This window comes from Pocillopora verrucosa, chromosome 2, assembly GCF_036669915.1.
Source record: "Pocillopora verrucosa isolate sample1 chromosome 2, ASM3666991v2, whole genome shotgun sequence".
NCBI classification, from domain to species: Eukaryota; Metazoa; Cnidaria; class Anthozoa; order Scleractinia; family Pocilloporidae; genus Pocillopora; species Pocillopora verrucosa.
This window is the reverse complement of record NC_089313.1, coordinates 13,902,848-13,919,707: the sequence shown is the minus strand read 5'-3', so window position 1 is coordinate 13,919,707 and position 16,860 is coordinate 13,902,848. Positions and strand designations below refer to the sequence as shown.

The 16,860-nt window shown below is 38.6% G+C and overlaps 1 protein-coding gene across 1 annotated transcript; it reads left to right on the top strand.

Moving 5' to 3' along the window:
* Positions 1-1,812: 1,812 nt before the first annotated feature.
* Positions 1,813-6,030, top strand: LOC131788910 (uncharacterized). Its single transcript, XM_059106005.2, has 2 exons — positions 1,813-2,111; positions 4,434-6,030. The coding sequence occupies exon 2, from the start codon at positions 4,464-4,466 to the stop codon at positions 5,421-5,423; it is 960 nt and encodes a 319-aa protein (XP_058961988.2). The 5' UTR covers positions 1,813-2,111; positions 4,434-4,463; the 3' UTR covers positions 5,424-6,030.
* The last annotated feature ends 10,830 nt before the right edge of the window (positions 6,031-16,860 follow it).

The window sequence follows — 16,860 nt, the reverse complement described above, 5'->3', positions numbered from 1 at the left end:
TTCTACCTGAAATAGCGGTCACTTCCATTGCATGGCTATCTCGTGAGTACCTTGAAATTTTTTCGCCCAGAAAGAAGCTGTATGCATAAACACTTTGACCTTTTGTTCAATCTTGATTATTAATAGTAATAGGACCGAGTGGAGTCCAGTTCGGTCTGTAATCATACGAGTGATTAAAAAAAATCGGACGAGTGCGAAGCGGGAGTTCCATTTGTTAATCACGAGCATGATTCAGACAGAATTCCTTTTACCAACTAATCAAAGTGATGACAAAATTCGGGAGAGAAACTAAACATCCGTTGAATGTTTTCATAAAAAGACAATAGTTAACTCGGCGAAGTGCGCAACAACAGCGCGTGCACATGACGCGTACTGTCCTCGTATACGCAGGCGTGACGCGTTAACTGTCCTAATACACTGTCCAATTATAAGCATGACGCGTACACTGTCCTAAGAGCGCTCAAATCAGTCTGGTGATAACCAATCACGTTCGAGAATTTTGATTGATCCACGTATCGATGGGATTACCTGTTCGATGAAAAATGACCTAAGAATTGTATTGTCAGTTGTCCGAATACTTTTCCTTCATTTTCTTACGCTATCTGATCATGGTCGTGATAAGACATGTTTAATAGAAACAAGGCCTTGATCCACGTGATGACAGACTCGAGCCCAATCGCTTTTTACTTGCAATCTACTACCTAATTCTTGCTTGGCCGTGTCATAGGATACGAGGCAAATTTCGGTGTATTAAAAACGAAAGAGGCATAGGATTGACAGGAAGGGCTTTTCCCCTTTTGAGTAATGCATAGGCTTCATGTCAGAGCCGCTTTATCATCATTTGACCTTGCTGCGCAGCGAGGAAATATCCATTTAAACTTCACTTTTCGCTTTTGCAACCGCTGCTTTTTACGCGTAATAGGTCTAACAACGCCTGTGAAACGTAGTGCTTAAGGGACAACTCGCCCCGTTTGAGGGAGAGGGGTGAGGGATTTTGCGGAAATCACATGGTTTTCAGGGGCAATTGAGGGGATCAGTCGTCGCAAAAAGACTATAAAGGGGGAATATATAATTTTGACTGCATACGAACTACCAATGAGCTGGGATCATATGTCTGAAATGGAATCGATGGTGACTACACATTCAAATATTTAAACAAGTTTAATGAAGCTCTTGTGTTCTAAATAACTCTTCTGTTTGTTTCGCTATCGCACGATAATTATTTGAGGAGAATAATACATTTTCTTTCGGCGAGGGTGAAGAATCACAAAATTTGATTTTTCCGTATTCTGTGTCCATTTAATTGTAGTCAACCAGTGATCGACATTTTAGTCGATTAGAGGTCGATCCTGAATTCTACAGATGGAATCACTCAACGTTTTGCTATACGATAGCAAAGCGACCTATAAGACGTTAGCGAATTGCACTGAGACATAGGCGAACATGGACGTAAGCTAACTCGTCATTAACGAAATGAAACATTAATTAAACGATCAGTAACCAAGTGAGTAAGAAACACTGCGATGTATTCTTTGTTAAATTTATTTCCTCTATGAACGTGACTTCTCAAAGCTTACTGGGATAGACATAAGAGGATGATTGATGTACACGTATTAGCAATAACAGCATATCCAGATTACAATAAAAAAGGCAGCACATCACGTATTATACTGGATTTGCGTTTTATCCGACTGGTTTCTTCTTCAAGTCCATCCCATCAGCTCGCTTTTGGTTCCATCACTGTGGCTTTTTCTAGACTATATCGATTAAATGTAAACGCCTGAGGTACAGTCTTCGTCAGCTGTTAAACAGAAGGAAAGACAAAGTTAAGAGGTTGACTATCACGGTCTTCTTTGCCTGATTTCCAAACAAGGAAGTTGTTGGATTTCTTGCATTGCAAAGTGTGAAGGAATGTATGGTGCAAAACTTCCTTTTCAGCGCTTTGTAAACTTTCTCGTGAGAAAACTGATCTTGCTCAGCAAACAACAAAACAAAAAACATGGTCACGTAGAGGAGCTGGGCTCAACAACGAAGCGTATAAATTGGCTCCTCGTGACCGTTGGACATCATAACAAAGATAACTCCGGATTTCATTTTTGGCAAAGTTTGAGGTGAGTACACTGTATTAACAACTGAAACTTTTAGTCCGCTTGATGGAATCTGTTTAGCCTCCTTTTAACAACAGATTATATGCATAAAAGGACTGAATGATAATTTATTTTACGGTGTGCAACTTTGAAATTCAACCAGTAAGCATAGTGGTTATGTTAGTCGACGCGAATGATAGTTATCGTTAAAAGTTGTGTTTTGATGCACGGCTCCACGAGTTTGGGCCAATCGATAGGCAAGTTCTCATTTGTAAGCTCATACTCGATCAAAAAGTTCCCAAAGAGATAAGACAAAAGAGCCGTAAAATTAACGTACATACACTCGTGGATTCAGTGGATTGAAATCGGTAGTCAAAGGTAATCTAATTCACCGAAAGAGCCAGTTCAATCGACATTTGAGATTCAACTATATGATCATGAACAAGAAAAGTTGAATAGGAAAAGAATGAGGTTAAGAATAAGAATGAGGCCTATGTCTTGTTCGCGATTAATTTGCTTTAGTGGCGTGAATATTCGACCACATGTGTAGAAGCAACTATATCGATAAGAAAACTTGCGTTGATTCTAATTGCACCCAAGCAACTCATTCTGTTCGACATGTATGTCATTCGAAAACCTGTCATTAGATTGAGTCAAAGTTTTTTACACCCGTCCTCAAACGAGGATTGCGCTCCATGCAGGAAATGTGCTTCTTGTTTTAATAATTGCACGCGTCATAACTCACCTTTTCGTCCTAGATTGCTCTTTGATGATTTCGTGTATAAATTTTACGACAGCATTTACACCATTTCCGCTGATCTTTCGTTAGCCAAACTGCAGCCAATCTAGACATGAAGTCATAGGGTTAACATGAAAACATTCCTTATTGTTTGGGGTCTTGAGTCCAAAAATCTGAAACTTCTCGAAACTCGAACAGTCTATTTTTTAATTTGGTTTCTCTCTCTTTCATTGCTTTTTCTCCTTCTATCTCTTTGTTGCTGTAGAAAGGGTGACACTGTGCTTGCTTTTAAAAGGGAATAGTCAGCTTTCATGTAAGAACGTTTTTGTTGCTATTTCAGTAGATTCGATTTAATCATGCTCTCCCAGGTATCCTAATTAAAAGGATCCGTTCCTCATCGGTCTATATCCAGAACAGATTGTTCTGTTGTGATGCAAAGCAGAGATTAGACGAGAGTATACCATGTTTCTTCAAGAAGGGGATTGGCATAAGAAACAATTGATGTGACGTCTCGTAACTTGCTTAGAAAGACGAAAAGGTTTGTTTAAAAAGATGCATTTTGGAAGACAAAACTATCGCAACAAGAAAAAATAATGAATAAATCTGATAGAGATTTCAGGCATTTTCGTTCAGCAGCTAGTTGCTTGAGTTCCATTTATCTTCGAGTTTCATCTCACTTGCATGATGCAGGCATCGTTTTCCCAATTCAAGTTGAGGAGGTTAAAAATATTTGATAACAGCCTTCAACTCGTGATGTCGTGAGCAAAAGGCCCTAATTAACAGAGAAATGGCATTACACGTGAGTTCTACGACGAAGTACATTTGTAAGCCGGCGGAAACATCGAACTTTTGCGACATTTCTTCAATATTAAATTCTTTCGTTTCTCTTGTCAACAAAATACATTGGAAAATCCATCAGAGACTTACGTTGCATGACATTTTAAACAATGACTGCATAAGTTGTGATGACATTAAGTTTTACATTACCACCTTTTCAGCGCTTTGGTAAATAAACTTCCGTTGATTTGGAACACGTATCTCCCATGTACGTGACCGTTTCAGCGGTAAAGGATCAACAACCGCGGTTGCAGTTGCATGTTTGCAGCTCTCAGTTTCACTGCCAAGGCAATGAAATCATTTTAAGCAAAGTCACCCGATTGATTTCTAAACCAATCGGTGATTTTTCGGTAACCTTTTACCACACGTAGCCATAGTATCATCTTACACTCCCTAATGTCTGAGGATACTGGATCACTTAAATGAATTATTCCCGAAGAAAAAATGACTGTACATATTTGATGCACATAGAATTCACAAAGTGAACATGCAAAACTTTCAGTGTCGGGTGTATTCCAAAACCTGCCTTGAGTGTGAGATAGCGACAAAAAGCTGATCAGTTTTTAATAGCGGTTGAAATTTCAACCTCAGCGATTCTGTTTTCGTAGATGAATGCTGTCTCAGCTGAGTCACTTGTACTCGTTGCGAACAAGGTCGTCATGACGCTCTTGTGAAATACCCTCAGACTTACTTGATATACATGTCCTCTATCCTATTGTCCTTTAATAGTAAATTATTCCTTTTGTCTTTTTTTTTTCTTATTCTCTAAGGCTCTACAAACAGGAAGCATAACTCGTATCATGAAACTGTCACTGCTCATCATCGGCATCCTTGTGCCAGTGATACTGGCTCAGGTAGATGTCGATAACAACGACAAAAGAAGGTGCAGCGGTTGTAGAGACTGCTGCAACAATAATGGGTGTGTATCTGGTGATATGCATGTGGAGGAACAAAGCAAAGGAATCATCCGCGTATCACAGCTATCCAATGGAGACTTCATCCGAGGAATTTCCGGAGCTGGTCGTGAGCCTGGTTGGTGCAGAGTTGAAGCCGTTTATCCCTCTTCATACGAAAGCGTAACTATATATGACGGTTTCACACCAAACCACATGGTGGTGGATGATGACTTAGTACACCAATTTGGAAAGAAGGGTAACATGTCGGAAAACATACCTTTTAAGCTGGCCACAGAGTGCGATGCAGCCTTGAATTACGCTGGCCAGGCGTTTACACCCATTAGCACCGCATTTTGTCCTCATGATCTGGGATGGAGCGAGTACTTGACACTGATGGCCGCTATTCGACGCGTCACAGATCGCACTGGGTTTTTCTGGTATTTCAGCGATGCCTTCCATGACAACAGCACAGCCCATATTCCAAAGTGGATGGATACGCTGCATGAAATGTGCTTGGAGCTCTTGAGCTGCGCCCGCGATGGAAAATGCCAGCAGTTTGAGAACGTGATGGCCGAGTTCGTTCGAGAACACGTGAATAAGAGGTACGTGGGCATCGTTGAAGTCGTGTTTCCCAACATGGGCGGTGATGTGAGCAAAGAGGAAGCTGGTACTATCACTGAGACTGTTCGACCAAAGGGAATGAGAAGCATTATGCTCATGTCTGCTGTCGGCAGCGCCATTGTTGGGTTCTTGCTTGTCGTGCTTATCGCAGCCATACTGTACAGGAAAAAACACCGCCCAGGAAACAAGAAATTGCAGGTTTTGCAAGCCAACCACCCTTGCGTTGACTATGGAAAGGCTTAACTAGTTAACTTGATGTTTGACTCATGATGTGATATTAGTTTAACAGTGTTAGTGTTTTAGTTCCAGTCAAACAGTTTTTGAAATTTTTAGCTCATAATCGTGGCAATTGTAACGAATTTATGCATTTCCCTGCACAGTGTTTAGTTTTGTTATTTATCCTGAGCGTGTGTGTGAATGATTTTTCATTAGCTATAGGTCTTATAGGGGTGGATTCTTTCGCTTTTCTAGTTCAGGCTAGTCTGGTTAACGTGATGAATGATACTTTCCAAAATACCTTGACACAAGCGGTTTAAGTGTTGTCAGGTGCATATCAATTATATAAGATCTTGTACTGTTTACATTTCAGAAAGGATATTTGACAAAATTGTTTTCAGCTATTTAATGATAGTAAGTGTTAAAGCTATTTATTTGTCTTTAGATAGTCTTAAATACTGCACTCCGTTTAATCGTCATTCTAAGCCAAACTTGAAATTATCGTATGTTCTATTTCGAAATTCTAGATTTAGGGATTTTTTTTTACTGAAATGTTAACACAATTATCGTAGTTGACCAAACATGTGAAGCTGTTTTAAATACTTCGTTTATTGCAATCTTAAAGAATAAACTGCTTTTTAGTCCGAAGTTGTCAGTAAAGGTTATTGGGTGAGCAGATATCAGAAGAAGAGGAACTGAGGAGAGGGTCTCAATGGGGTGATGGCTTTTACGGCTAACGGTTAAAATTTTGGCCAATTTACGGCTAATGGTTAACACCTTTCCATTGTTTCTACCAGATTTTATATTCACGGTAAACTTTTTTTACGGTTAAAATTTGTCAATTTTTACGCCTAACGGCTAAATTTTTTGGCCGTTTTACGGCTAACGGTTATCCCCATTAAGACCCTCTGAGGAGAGTGCAGAGACGGGAATTTTGTATGCGGGGGGGGGGGGGTGGGGAAGGCTGACTGAATTATTTCAGACAAAGAAGGTTTTGTTTTGACCGTTGTCTCTTTGCAGAAAAAAAAATCTATTTACAACAGTGGTCACTTCCATTGCCTGATTACCTCGTGAGTAACATACCATTAGACTTTTACGCCCGGATAAAACTGCATGCATGACTATTTTTACAACCTTTATTGATACAGATCCCAATAGGATTGCCTGTCCGACGTACAACGAGCTAAAAATGTCTTTTTAATTATCTAGATGCTTTTTCTTTACCTGCGTACGCTATCTGTTCGTGATAAGACACATTCAATGATCCGCGTGATGACCGAGACTCGAACCCAGTCGTTCTCTACTTGCAGATCCTTGCAGTCCACCACTTAATTCTCGCTTGGCCGTGCCATAGGATATAAGGCAAATTTCGATGTGTTGGAAAGGTAAGGGCTTAGGGCCAACTGAGCATTAGGATTGAAAGGAAGAACCGCTACACTTCCTTCAGAAAAAGACGGAGACCGAATGTGATGAAGTATATGTTTCATGACAGAGTCACTTTGGAACTAACCATGTAACTTCATTGTTCGCCGTCGAAACCGTTGCTGTTTGCCTGTGAAACGCCTATGAGAACACCGGAGCGCCAAATGTGGACACGTTTTGGTTGCCAAATCGGGTTGATTATTTCAAATTTTGAATACAGCTATCAGCCAGAAAATGCCAAAACATTTCGTGCTATAGGTACTAGGAAAGACGTTTTAAGACCTCAAGATCCATGCCCTGTTCGGCTGCGCATACCCGTTTAAGACAAGTCTGATTTTACTTTAAAGAAAACACAAACGTTGAACTTTGCACCAAACTACTTGGGTATGAATCGACGGTGAAAAACCGATAGTTTTTATGACTTTTATGACTAAAGCCACACATACATAGAGTGCAAGAGAAGACGATGAACCTCAAAGATCTCCCTGATCTTATTTAAGTTCAAACAAAATAACACAAAACAAAAGAAGGAAAATTAATAACTTCTACGGATCTAGCCTTTCACTCTGGCTTGCACCTGAGGAGGAAACCACCTTATAAAAGAATAGTAGCAAGCCATGTTACATAAGAAATGTTCAAGCTTATTTTTCTTCGTAAAGAAGAGTTTTTTAGGACTCTGAATGTAGCCGGTCAGAGCTTAGGGTAGCTGTATCCAGCCACCTCAAAGGACTTTTGTTCATTATTGTCAAGAAATGCAGGCATAGGTCCTACAGAGCGAAGTGTTTGTAAAGAGCCTTTTGAAAAAGATTTTTCTCCATCGGTACTGCATGCAATCTAATCGCTAAGGACTTTTATTCAGTTAGCCATCAATCGTTTGGCGCTCTCGCATACAACAATCCCGTATCTAAACCTTTCGCCAATATCACCAGTGAGAATTTCATTTTTCTTTTCCAGACCAGTTCCTAACTTTTTGTTGACACGATACCCGAGTACTCCTTGCGATCGATTTTATTTTTTCTGGGCAAATCATGATTCGTAGACTAAATTAAAAAAGCCGAATCAGGACCTTATTCGAGCGTGTTAGAAAACAAATTTATGAGAACAACAAAGTAAATCTTTGAAATAAGAATAAAAAATAAATGAACGTAATCATGAATTGGTGGCCGTCGGGGCGTTCTTCTTGATGATAGGCCCTTGGGGATGTGTCGCTGGATCATGTGGATGGGGTTGATGCATTTTCGATAGAGGTACAGGAATGAGGTTGAGCATTTTCGGGATTTTGGGGGTGCGAAAAGTCTGGTAAGTAACCATTTCAAAATTGGAAGATTAGCGGCTGAAAAAGCGACTAGGATGGGGCTTATAACTAGCCACAAAATAGACGATAATGGAATAGGCGTTCTGAATGGCCAGCGGTACATACCCAACAAGAATTGACCCAGGTGCCGCCTACCCCGGAAATTGTGCTGTGCTTTGTACGCAAAATTTACCCAACAGTTCTTCAGTAAAGACCAGGGTATTAGGTAAAACTTTCTTTATTGCCAATTCATCAAAGTACGCCGATAAAGACATATAATTCAAATAAAATGAACTTTAGGAAGTCTTAAACAAGATATGATTAAAATATCTGACAATATGTTCCATTTTGCGGTTCAAATAGGAAATTGCTAAGTTAGAATGTATGCCAGCTGTCTGGCTACAAACACATCAACCAATCACATCAAAGGGAAGCCAACACACGGTCTAGTGCCTTGGGTTGTTTTTTAGTTCTTTCCAAGTATTTTGTTTTTCTACCTCTTCTCCGCTGCTGGAACTGGTTGGAGCTGACTTACTAGCCTTAAAAATGGGACAAGGATGAAGAAAGAACCAGGTTTCTTTTGTAACACCGGAAGTTTTGAACGACAAGGCTACTCAGCTGAGATGGGAACAAACAACAAAATGGTTTCCACGGTGGAGCAAAAGAATACCTCCAACAAATAAGCACAATATTTCTCATTTTTTTTTCCTTTTACTTTTTTTTTTTTCGTAAAGAGCTACAGTAAAAAAGAATCTTCCTTGTCAGGTTTCCAGCTTTTCACATATTGTGTTTTGCGCTTTTCAAATCCATTATTGAATGATCGAATATCAAACAACCTCTTCCGCTCCAGTATAATTAAACCTTTTCTTTTTAAAAGCAAGCGAGACTATAAATGCGTCAGTCAATTAAGGGTAGAGCAGACTGCGGCAACCTCAAAGAAGATCCATCAAGTTTAACTAAACACATCATGACTCGCCTGTAAAACAATACTTTGTTGTTCTAAGAGGGTTGACATTTTCTTCACATATACCACACTAAATCGCCCGATGAGAAGTCTCTCGCATGAAAAATTAGAAACTTTGTTAAGCCAAGATTGTAGTTGTATGTTGAGGCTGTGACCACACAGGTACAATTTTAGCTGCTTAGCATTTTACACAACCATGAATTTGCAGCTGTTTCGAGTGTTGTCTTTATTAAACTTATGCTATTCAGGGAGATATTAGCCAGCTGAAATTTGTACTCGCATAATGAAATTCGTAACTGATTAACTTCTATCTCACGAGGCGTTGAATGAACTTGGAAAAACTGAACTTGGTCAGCTCCATCAGAACTTGAAAGTGAAGATCAAATCCGCTTAAGACGAGCACGTTGAGAGCGTAAAGAAAAGTTTTCCCAATAAGGAGGGGCTGGATGAATTTAAAAACGTTCTCATGGTTATTGAAAGTGAAGAATGTGTTATATTGCTTTGCCATGGGGTAAACACTCTCTCAGCGATATCTCTACATCTCTTGACATCGTGATCAAGTTTCCTTTCTTTTCAATACTAAATTGCCTGGTGTATTACAACCAGCAAAATGGTCAAGTCTTTCTCACGAGTCACCAAGAACGTTCTTGTAAATTCATTACAATACACTTTTTGAAGTCGTGTTTTGCTGTACTTAAATCATGCTGGTAAGACGAAAACAACGCGTCTTCACAAATACCAATCTTAAGAGTCATCAAGAAAGCATCGATGGAGAGCTTGATCCCAGGCCTCTAAAACTATGGATATTTTCAAGCATTTGGCTTATTATTGCTTAAAGTAGGTGGTGCTAAATATACACAACCCCAGTGATATTTCAGTTGTAATTGTACTATAAATATGCCTGATAGTGGGTTTGCTTTGGCACTCTCATAAATGTTTCATTCAACCCAAACATAGCACCTCAAAAAGGGCGGATCAAGTTAATTGTCCACGCATAATTGTAAATATACAGATATTCTTTGTCGAGAGTTAATCACTTATGTATCTATTTCTGATAGCAAGTACTGCCTAAGTGTCCTTTAAGTGCCCTATCTAACGGGTGTTTTTACTTGTCTGGGCTCATCTCCTTTCGACCCTCAAATATTTCGGAATTCAGTACAAAAAGGTATATTGCCTTTAATGCAGTGCGCAGTATAATCTACTCAGTTAGCTGAACATCTCAGAGAGACAAATCGCTCTGTTTACTTTTAAATTTCAGATATTAAAGCAGACATATAAACCACAATTTGTCCTTCCCTCATATATTTCTAGTGATGAAATTTTTGCATGCACTAAATTTTGGAATGAGATGGACTCTTTGTCGGTGTTTGCATCGAACGAGCAATACCATTGCCACTTATGTCGTAAATTCAATTCTTAAGTGTTCACTTCCCGTTTTGGCGCTACCCGCTGTTTTAAGATCAGTATCTTAATCATTGAACTTCAAAATACCGTCAATGAAATGCAATTTACTGGATGTTTTTCGTTCCCAGTCTATATTACTTAAGCCTTTTGTCCTTTATCTCCTCATGATGTTATCATCTTTGGCTGAGGTATGTCTTGGGTCAATTTAGTTATACCTATTAGATGCTCTATCACACTTCCGATCCCTAATTACACACAATCAGTGCTGATTTAAAGTGTCCAGGATTTTTACTGCAAACGTGCTACTGTGCGCAGTTCCACATTTCTTTGGCATAGATTCAAACTGAACTGGTATCAACCCGTTTCTAATACTCCTAAAAAATTTGAACCGAAGAGCCACAAAGTGACGGCATTACTGAAATCTTCAATTCATTTGATATTGCGCGTGTTGATGAAGTCTTACAAATATAATTTTATCGTCTTTCCCTACACCCTTTCCGTGCGTTTATCAAGCCAGTGAGCAGATGAAATGTAAGTGATGAGGCTGGATTGATGCTCAATAAATTCCTGTAGTTCTGTTCTGGTTCCTCTTTTGAAGTACCTTAAGATGTCTCTGTGCGTCAGCTGTGAGAATGCGGCGCAGTATCGTAAAAGCCAATACCGCCTTTTAATTTCTGGCGTCTTAATTTTCTCTGATGACTTAACTGAATAACAATATATTATGAAAAGATTACGTAACTGCTCGTGCTAGTGTGCAAAAGGTTAAAGAACATCTCAATATGGGCTAAGGAAAACACGCTTTTTGTAGACTTAAAAAAATAGTTTTCTCTTAAAGAAAGCTTCAACTCACAGAGCTTATCAAAACGTTGCTTTCTCACTTCATAGCCACCTTAAACCTTTCACTTCCATCAATGATCGTTTTGTAAACTCTCTTTATAGTTTCTGTATATTTTCTAGCACCGATGAGTAATGAGAATTGACAAAATTATCCAATGAGGCGTTTTGAAATGTGGGAGGAGTGGGGTTGGTGGGCTCCCACAGATCAAGCCGAACGCATACCCCTACTCAAGTTTTCCAAAATGTCCTATGCGTGGGTCGATCTTTGGTACAAGCAAACCTCTCGGCAATCTTAACAGTGTTCAGTGTGTCTGTGATTGATCTGTGAAAATGCATTAGTAAGAAGCTGTTCTGAAAGTTACTCCAGCATATCGTTTCACTAACGCGATCCAAATGAAATGATTTGGTCTGAAACTGAAAATTTATCCGAGCCGCACCAAAGTGTAAGAGCTTTGCCACCCTCTCCCCCTCAAATTTTCGTTTTGAAGGGTTACATCCCCTCTCTACTCCTGGTCTTCCGCAGGTGGGTATCATCTACCTATTATTCATTTCCCATAGATGAATCACTTAAATCTTAGAAGGACTTAGTAGTACCTATCAGACAAATGTTTGGCCATGCATTTAAAAAATTAGTTTCTAGTTATTAAATGAACGAGTCATTGATCACTTTAATCCTGGCACGAACCTTTTTCTCTTTATATTCTCTGTCAACTTTGCAGACTGTTTGACATTACAACTAAACATGCTCAGCCAAAAAACTGACCACGCAGTTGCAAAAACTCAACTTTGGAATGCTACACTCGCTCATCAGTTCGAGATTTATCACTCACTTGAACCCCGGGATTGACCTTCTAAGCCAGACTTCAAGATTAAGTATATAATCTCATAATCGTGGCGGTAAAGATATCGGTTTGGGGTTATCATAGAGATGTATCACTTCTACGTTGGTGCAATCTCTAAAATTTCTATCGGAGGATAAAGGCTATTCAAGTTAAGTTTTCACTGCAAGATAAACAATTTCTACTCGATAACATGTACTTTTTCTTTTCACCAATGAAAGATGGACGTGCTCTTTTGTTTTAATAGAAGGAGATCGTATTTTTTTAAAAGTGCAAAACCGTTTTAAGTTCGCACAAAAATAGCCAATACTTGCTCTCTTATCTGATTTTTGCAATTTCCGGTGTATTGACGTGAAGTGGATACGAACAGATATCTTCTGAGATCTATTTGACTTCCGTTGGTGTTTACTCAAAATATCCACCCTCGCAAAGATGTCATTGGATACGCCGACCACAGCCATTGTACAACCTCAGAATTTAAATTGATCATTAGTCCGAAAATAATTCAGGCGAAATTCAAAATAAAAGCAACATTCTGTCTGCAAAACTAAATTCTATCAATCAACTTTAGGTCCTATTCTCAAGTTTCAACATTACTCTATAGTACTTTTAAAAAGGCAATATTTTTTCGCTGCATTACAAATTACACTTTAAGAAAAACAACGGAAAAGCTCAACCAGTTCTAATCCTTCTAAGCTTCCTCTGCCCAATTAAGAGACTAATTACTGAATAAAATGTGCTTGAAAATGATGCACTTTCAGGTTCTAAAACTCTTGTCCTCATTCAGTATTTTCCTGTTTTGTATTAGACGCATTTAACCTCATAAAAGGATTTTCAGCGAGCCCTTAGATCCAGTGACGTTTTCCTGCCCCGGCAAACAGAGATCTGAATCATGCAATCTACTCTAGCCATAATTCTTAACATTTGTTTACCTATTGCACTTTTGTTTTGGATTTTCTGAAATCTTGCTGTCCCTACTTTTAGCATGTTTAACTTTCCAGCGTGACGGAGACAGCAATTTCCTACGACCTACCTCAAATGGCCGCGAAGAACTGATACAAACCTTTGTGTATGAACGCTATCCTTAGACATTATTAAACCATGTCTTGCCATCATTGACGGCTAACAAGACCGCGTTCTCTGAACTTTCTAATATCAAATTTATTCTGTGCTTTCGGGCGGGTTTAGCATTTTCGATGGATCTTGAGGTATTATATTTTATCGCAAAGTAAACTTTCTGATGATTTTTTTATTTTAAAAACCATGCCAATTCTGCTAAATATGATAATGACATAAAAACGTGGTGTGGAAGTTAAGCCAGCGAGAAACAAGCATGTCACTGTCCTTCTTTAGATTATTGGGTCAGGGAAGATATTTGCCTTTGGGGTCAAAACATTTTATTTTAGAGTTTGAGCAAATTTTTTACTCGGAAAAAAACTCGTTTTTATTATTTGACCGCAAAATTTTGGTAAAAAGATGATAACATTTTATAATTCCAAAGGGTCTCTTTGATGACGCAGATTAGGGCGCACAAACAACATTTTAATTTGTTTTGTAAGATTATCGCAAACCATCGGAATTAATTGACGTCCCCCTTCCGCTTACTTATTTGGAGAGAAATCAAAATAATTCGCTTAATTCTGAGATGTCAATAGGAATTTGCGTTTTGAAGGCCTCCTGTTGCTCCATTTACACGTTCTAGGCATATGTCGATAACCGTCTCTCACTCTCGGATTGAATAGAACCTCGAGTCTTTGGAAAATCTGGTGAAAACCCTTTAACTCCCATGAGTAACCAAGACAGAATTTCTCCTTACAATATCAGAATATATATCAACCAGATAAGTGATGATCCAGTACTAAATTCTCTGAACTAACATTATGAGAATTGTATGGTTGATAGTAAGGAGAGTTTCAGTTTGATCTGGGGGTTAAAGGGTTAAGTATTTTACCCATGAGTTCGAGGCTTTCGCTAATTCCAAAACAACTTTAGGGTCTGGGTAAGTGGCCTGGGCAAAAACTAAGTTTCTGCTATAACTGCAACAACAACATAATCAACAACAACAAAAACAATAATTACATCATCATCAATATCATTACAATACTGATTATTAAGTAAAAATGTTCATGATGGTAACGAGAGCACGCGAGGACGCCTAGCAACAGAAAAGAGGAGGCTGAGCTGTAAAGGAGAGCCTTTGGCCAAAGGACTGAAAAACATCATGATCAAGGGGAACATCGGGGTTAACAAAGTCTGAAATGCTAGCAGAAGACTTCCATGCATTTCCTTGAGAGGGCAAGGTTTCCAACCTGAACCAGTCTTGACGGAAAGGATAAGTATTTTGGCATTTATTTAGGAAAGGGTTTTTGAACACCAGGCGAACGATATGACTGACAAGGGCTGAAACTTTCGGACGGATTTATTTTCACTCTTAACTGTCAAGCACCTTCTCTCAGTTTCCATCTGAAAAAAAAGGAGAAAAAAAAACACTTCACTCATAAATTAAATTGAAATTGTTAGTCTTATAGGTTGGATAAATTTGCGTAAATTATCAAACACATTCAATTTTAATGGCGCCGTCTGAATCGGTCGTGTTTGACATGTTTTGAGCGGGAAGTAAAGCTAAGTTTTGAAAGGGATATCCTAGAATGGTGAAGATGAATATCTAGTTATCTCTTGTGATCAGCCTCAAAAATGATATCTAACCCACCGAATTAAAAAATATTTAGTATTCAGAAAGTACCGCGAAACTGTAAGTTTAGAATATCACTGAATCCTATACTACTTGAATGAATGCCTATTACGAAGCCATTTCAAGAGCGTTCAAAACTCTGCAGATGTAAAACAAATGCACATTAATTGGACAGACTCTACCTGTGCAAGTTTATTACAAAGTTTTATTAAAGGCGAAACCAGCGTTGCACATGCTGTTGAAATATTACTTCTACACATGTTTTGTTGCGTTTTTTTACGGTGCGGTACAGCCTACAACCGCCTAAGATCACTTTAGGTCGGCACGAGTTGTAAGAAAAAGGGTTAGTTATCAGTGTATATATACATAGTATAAATATAGTTATCCTTTTATTTCTTTATGTACATTCAGCATTTGTGGTTCGTTTTAATTAAAGTGACGCTCAGGTATTAATTTAAATGAGCTGCGTCTTTTGATTTTCGAAAAAACCTCATCTAAATTCTCTTTTTTTCTTAGTTATACGTATTTGTTTAAAGAGGAACTTATCACAGTTTGTTTGTCACTGTATTTTAAATTTGAGAAATCGAGGAAATCTCTAAAATATTAATGGCTTCCAACAATGCAACAACGCTTTGAAAGAGCCAAAAATTAGCATGTCAAAACTGCATTTTTAATCTCCTCAGCACATCTGCAAATATCACATATTAAATCTTTCTCTTTTAAGACGTCATTTCTAAATTGATTTTTTGCAAATGCCGATAATGACAGTGAAACAAGATTACCCGAGCTTGTAAGGAGCCGCCGACAAAAAGTACGTCCAGACTCTCATTTGTATTACTTGAATTAACTTTTACGGCAGTAATTTTCGTCTCTCGTTGATTGCTGCAACATATATGCCTTATTTTTGTCACCGAGGCACTTATGTAATCAGTGCAACTGCTTAGAGAGTATTCAGTCGTCGGGGAACTGAAAATCAATTCTGGAATAATAATGATTTTAAAAAGGAATTGTTCGATACAGCGGGAACTTAAAAATGGCAGTTTCCTTAGTGAGAATTCTCTCTTACCCGTCTTTTTGCGGCAAAGTCTGTCGAATTCATGGGGAACTTAGCAACAGAACATTAAACTTAAAACATCCGCAGTTAAAATGATTAATTCAAATAAAGTCTGCAAATTTTACTCAGTCGATTTGAACTTTTCATTTAAACCAGAGATATCTTTCACGGCATTTTGGGCAAAAGACCATTGCGATGGTTTCCTTGAATGATATTTAAAGTGGTTTCTCGGTATAGCCGTTTCAGAAACGCACAGTGAAACGAAACATGGCTTCGTGTAACCTTAGGGGGACGTGCCAGAAATTATACCATGTACACTCAGATTTTAGTGTGGTTTCACCGACGGGACACTTAAAAAATTTTTTCGATTATGGGTGTGTTACACAGGACCTGTTGTTTCGCACATACGGAATATCGGTATATATGGGAATTAACAGGCCTCAGTGTATTAGGCTTGTGGTCTTAACAAAGCTAAACTTAATCCTGGAACACCTTAAAAGCAAACTTTTTAATTCATCCGGCGGAAGAGCAAAGAAATGAAACACTAAAGATTGGACGCCATAATTTCACCCCAGACTGCACAGTGACTGACATTTTTGCCTCAGCTGGAGTGTGTTTTTAAAGTTTCCGGTGTTCAATTTTCCAATTAACACTGTTTCACAATATATTCAAACCAGTGCGTTCTGATAACAGACAGCGCTAAGGCATTACGGATTTACCAAAGAATTGATGAATGCGACGGAGGTTTCAGTTTCGCGCACGTCTCACCAAACTTGTTCGGAACTGGTTGAGGAAATGTTTTCGTACATCAGCAGTAAATCAGATCTAAAACCATCTTTGGTAATTGTTGCGTTTTTGTCTAAGAGCAGAAAAAATCCTTGTTTCATCTTTGTCAACTTGACAAATTTCTACTTTATTTAACGCACTCAAGGTATCTCAAGATCCACTCTTAAAGATC

Excerpts from the sequence above, each read along its gene's own strand:
- LOC131788910 (XM_059106005.2), top strand. The coding sequence starts at position 4,464 with ATGAAACTGTCACTGCTCATCATCGGCATCCTTGTGCCAGTGATACTG.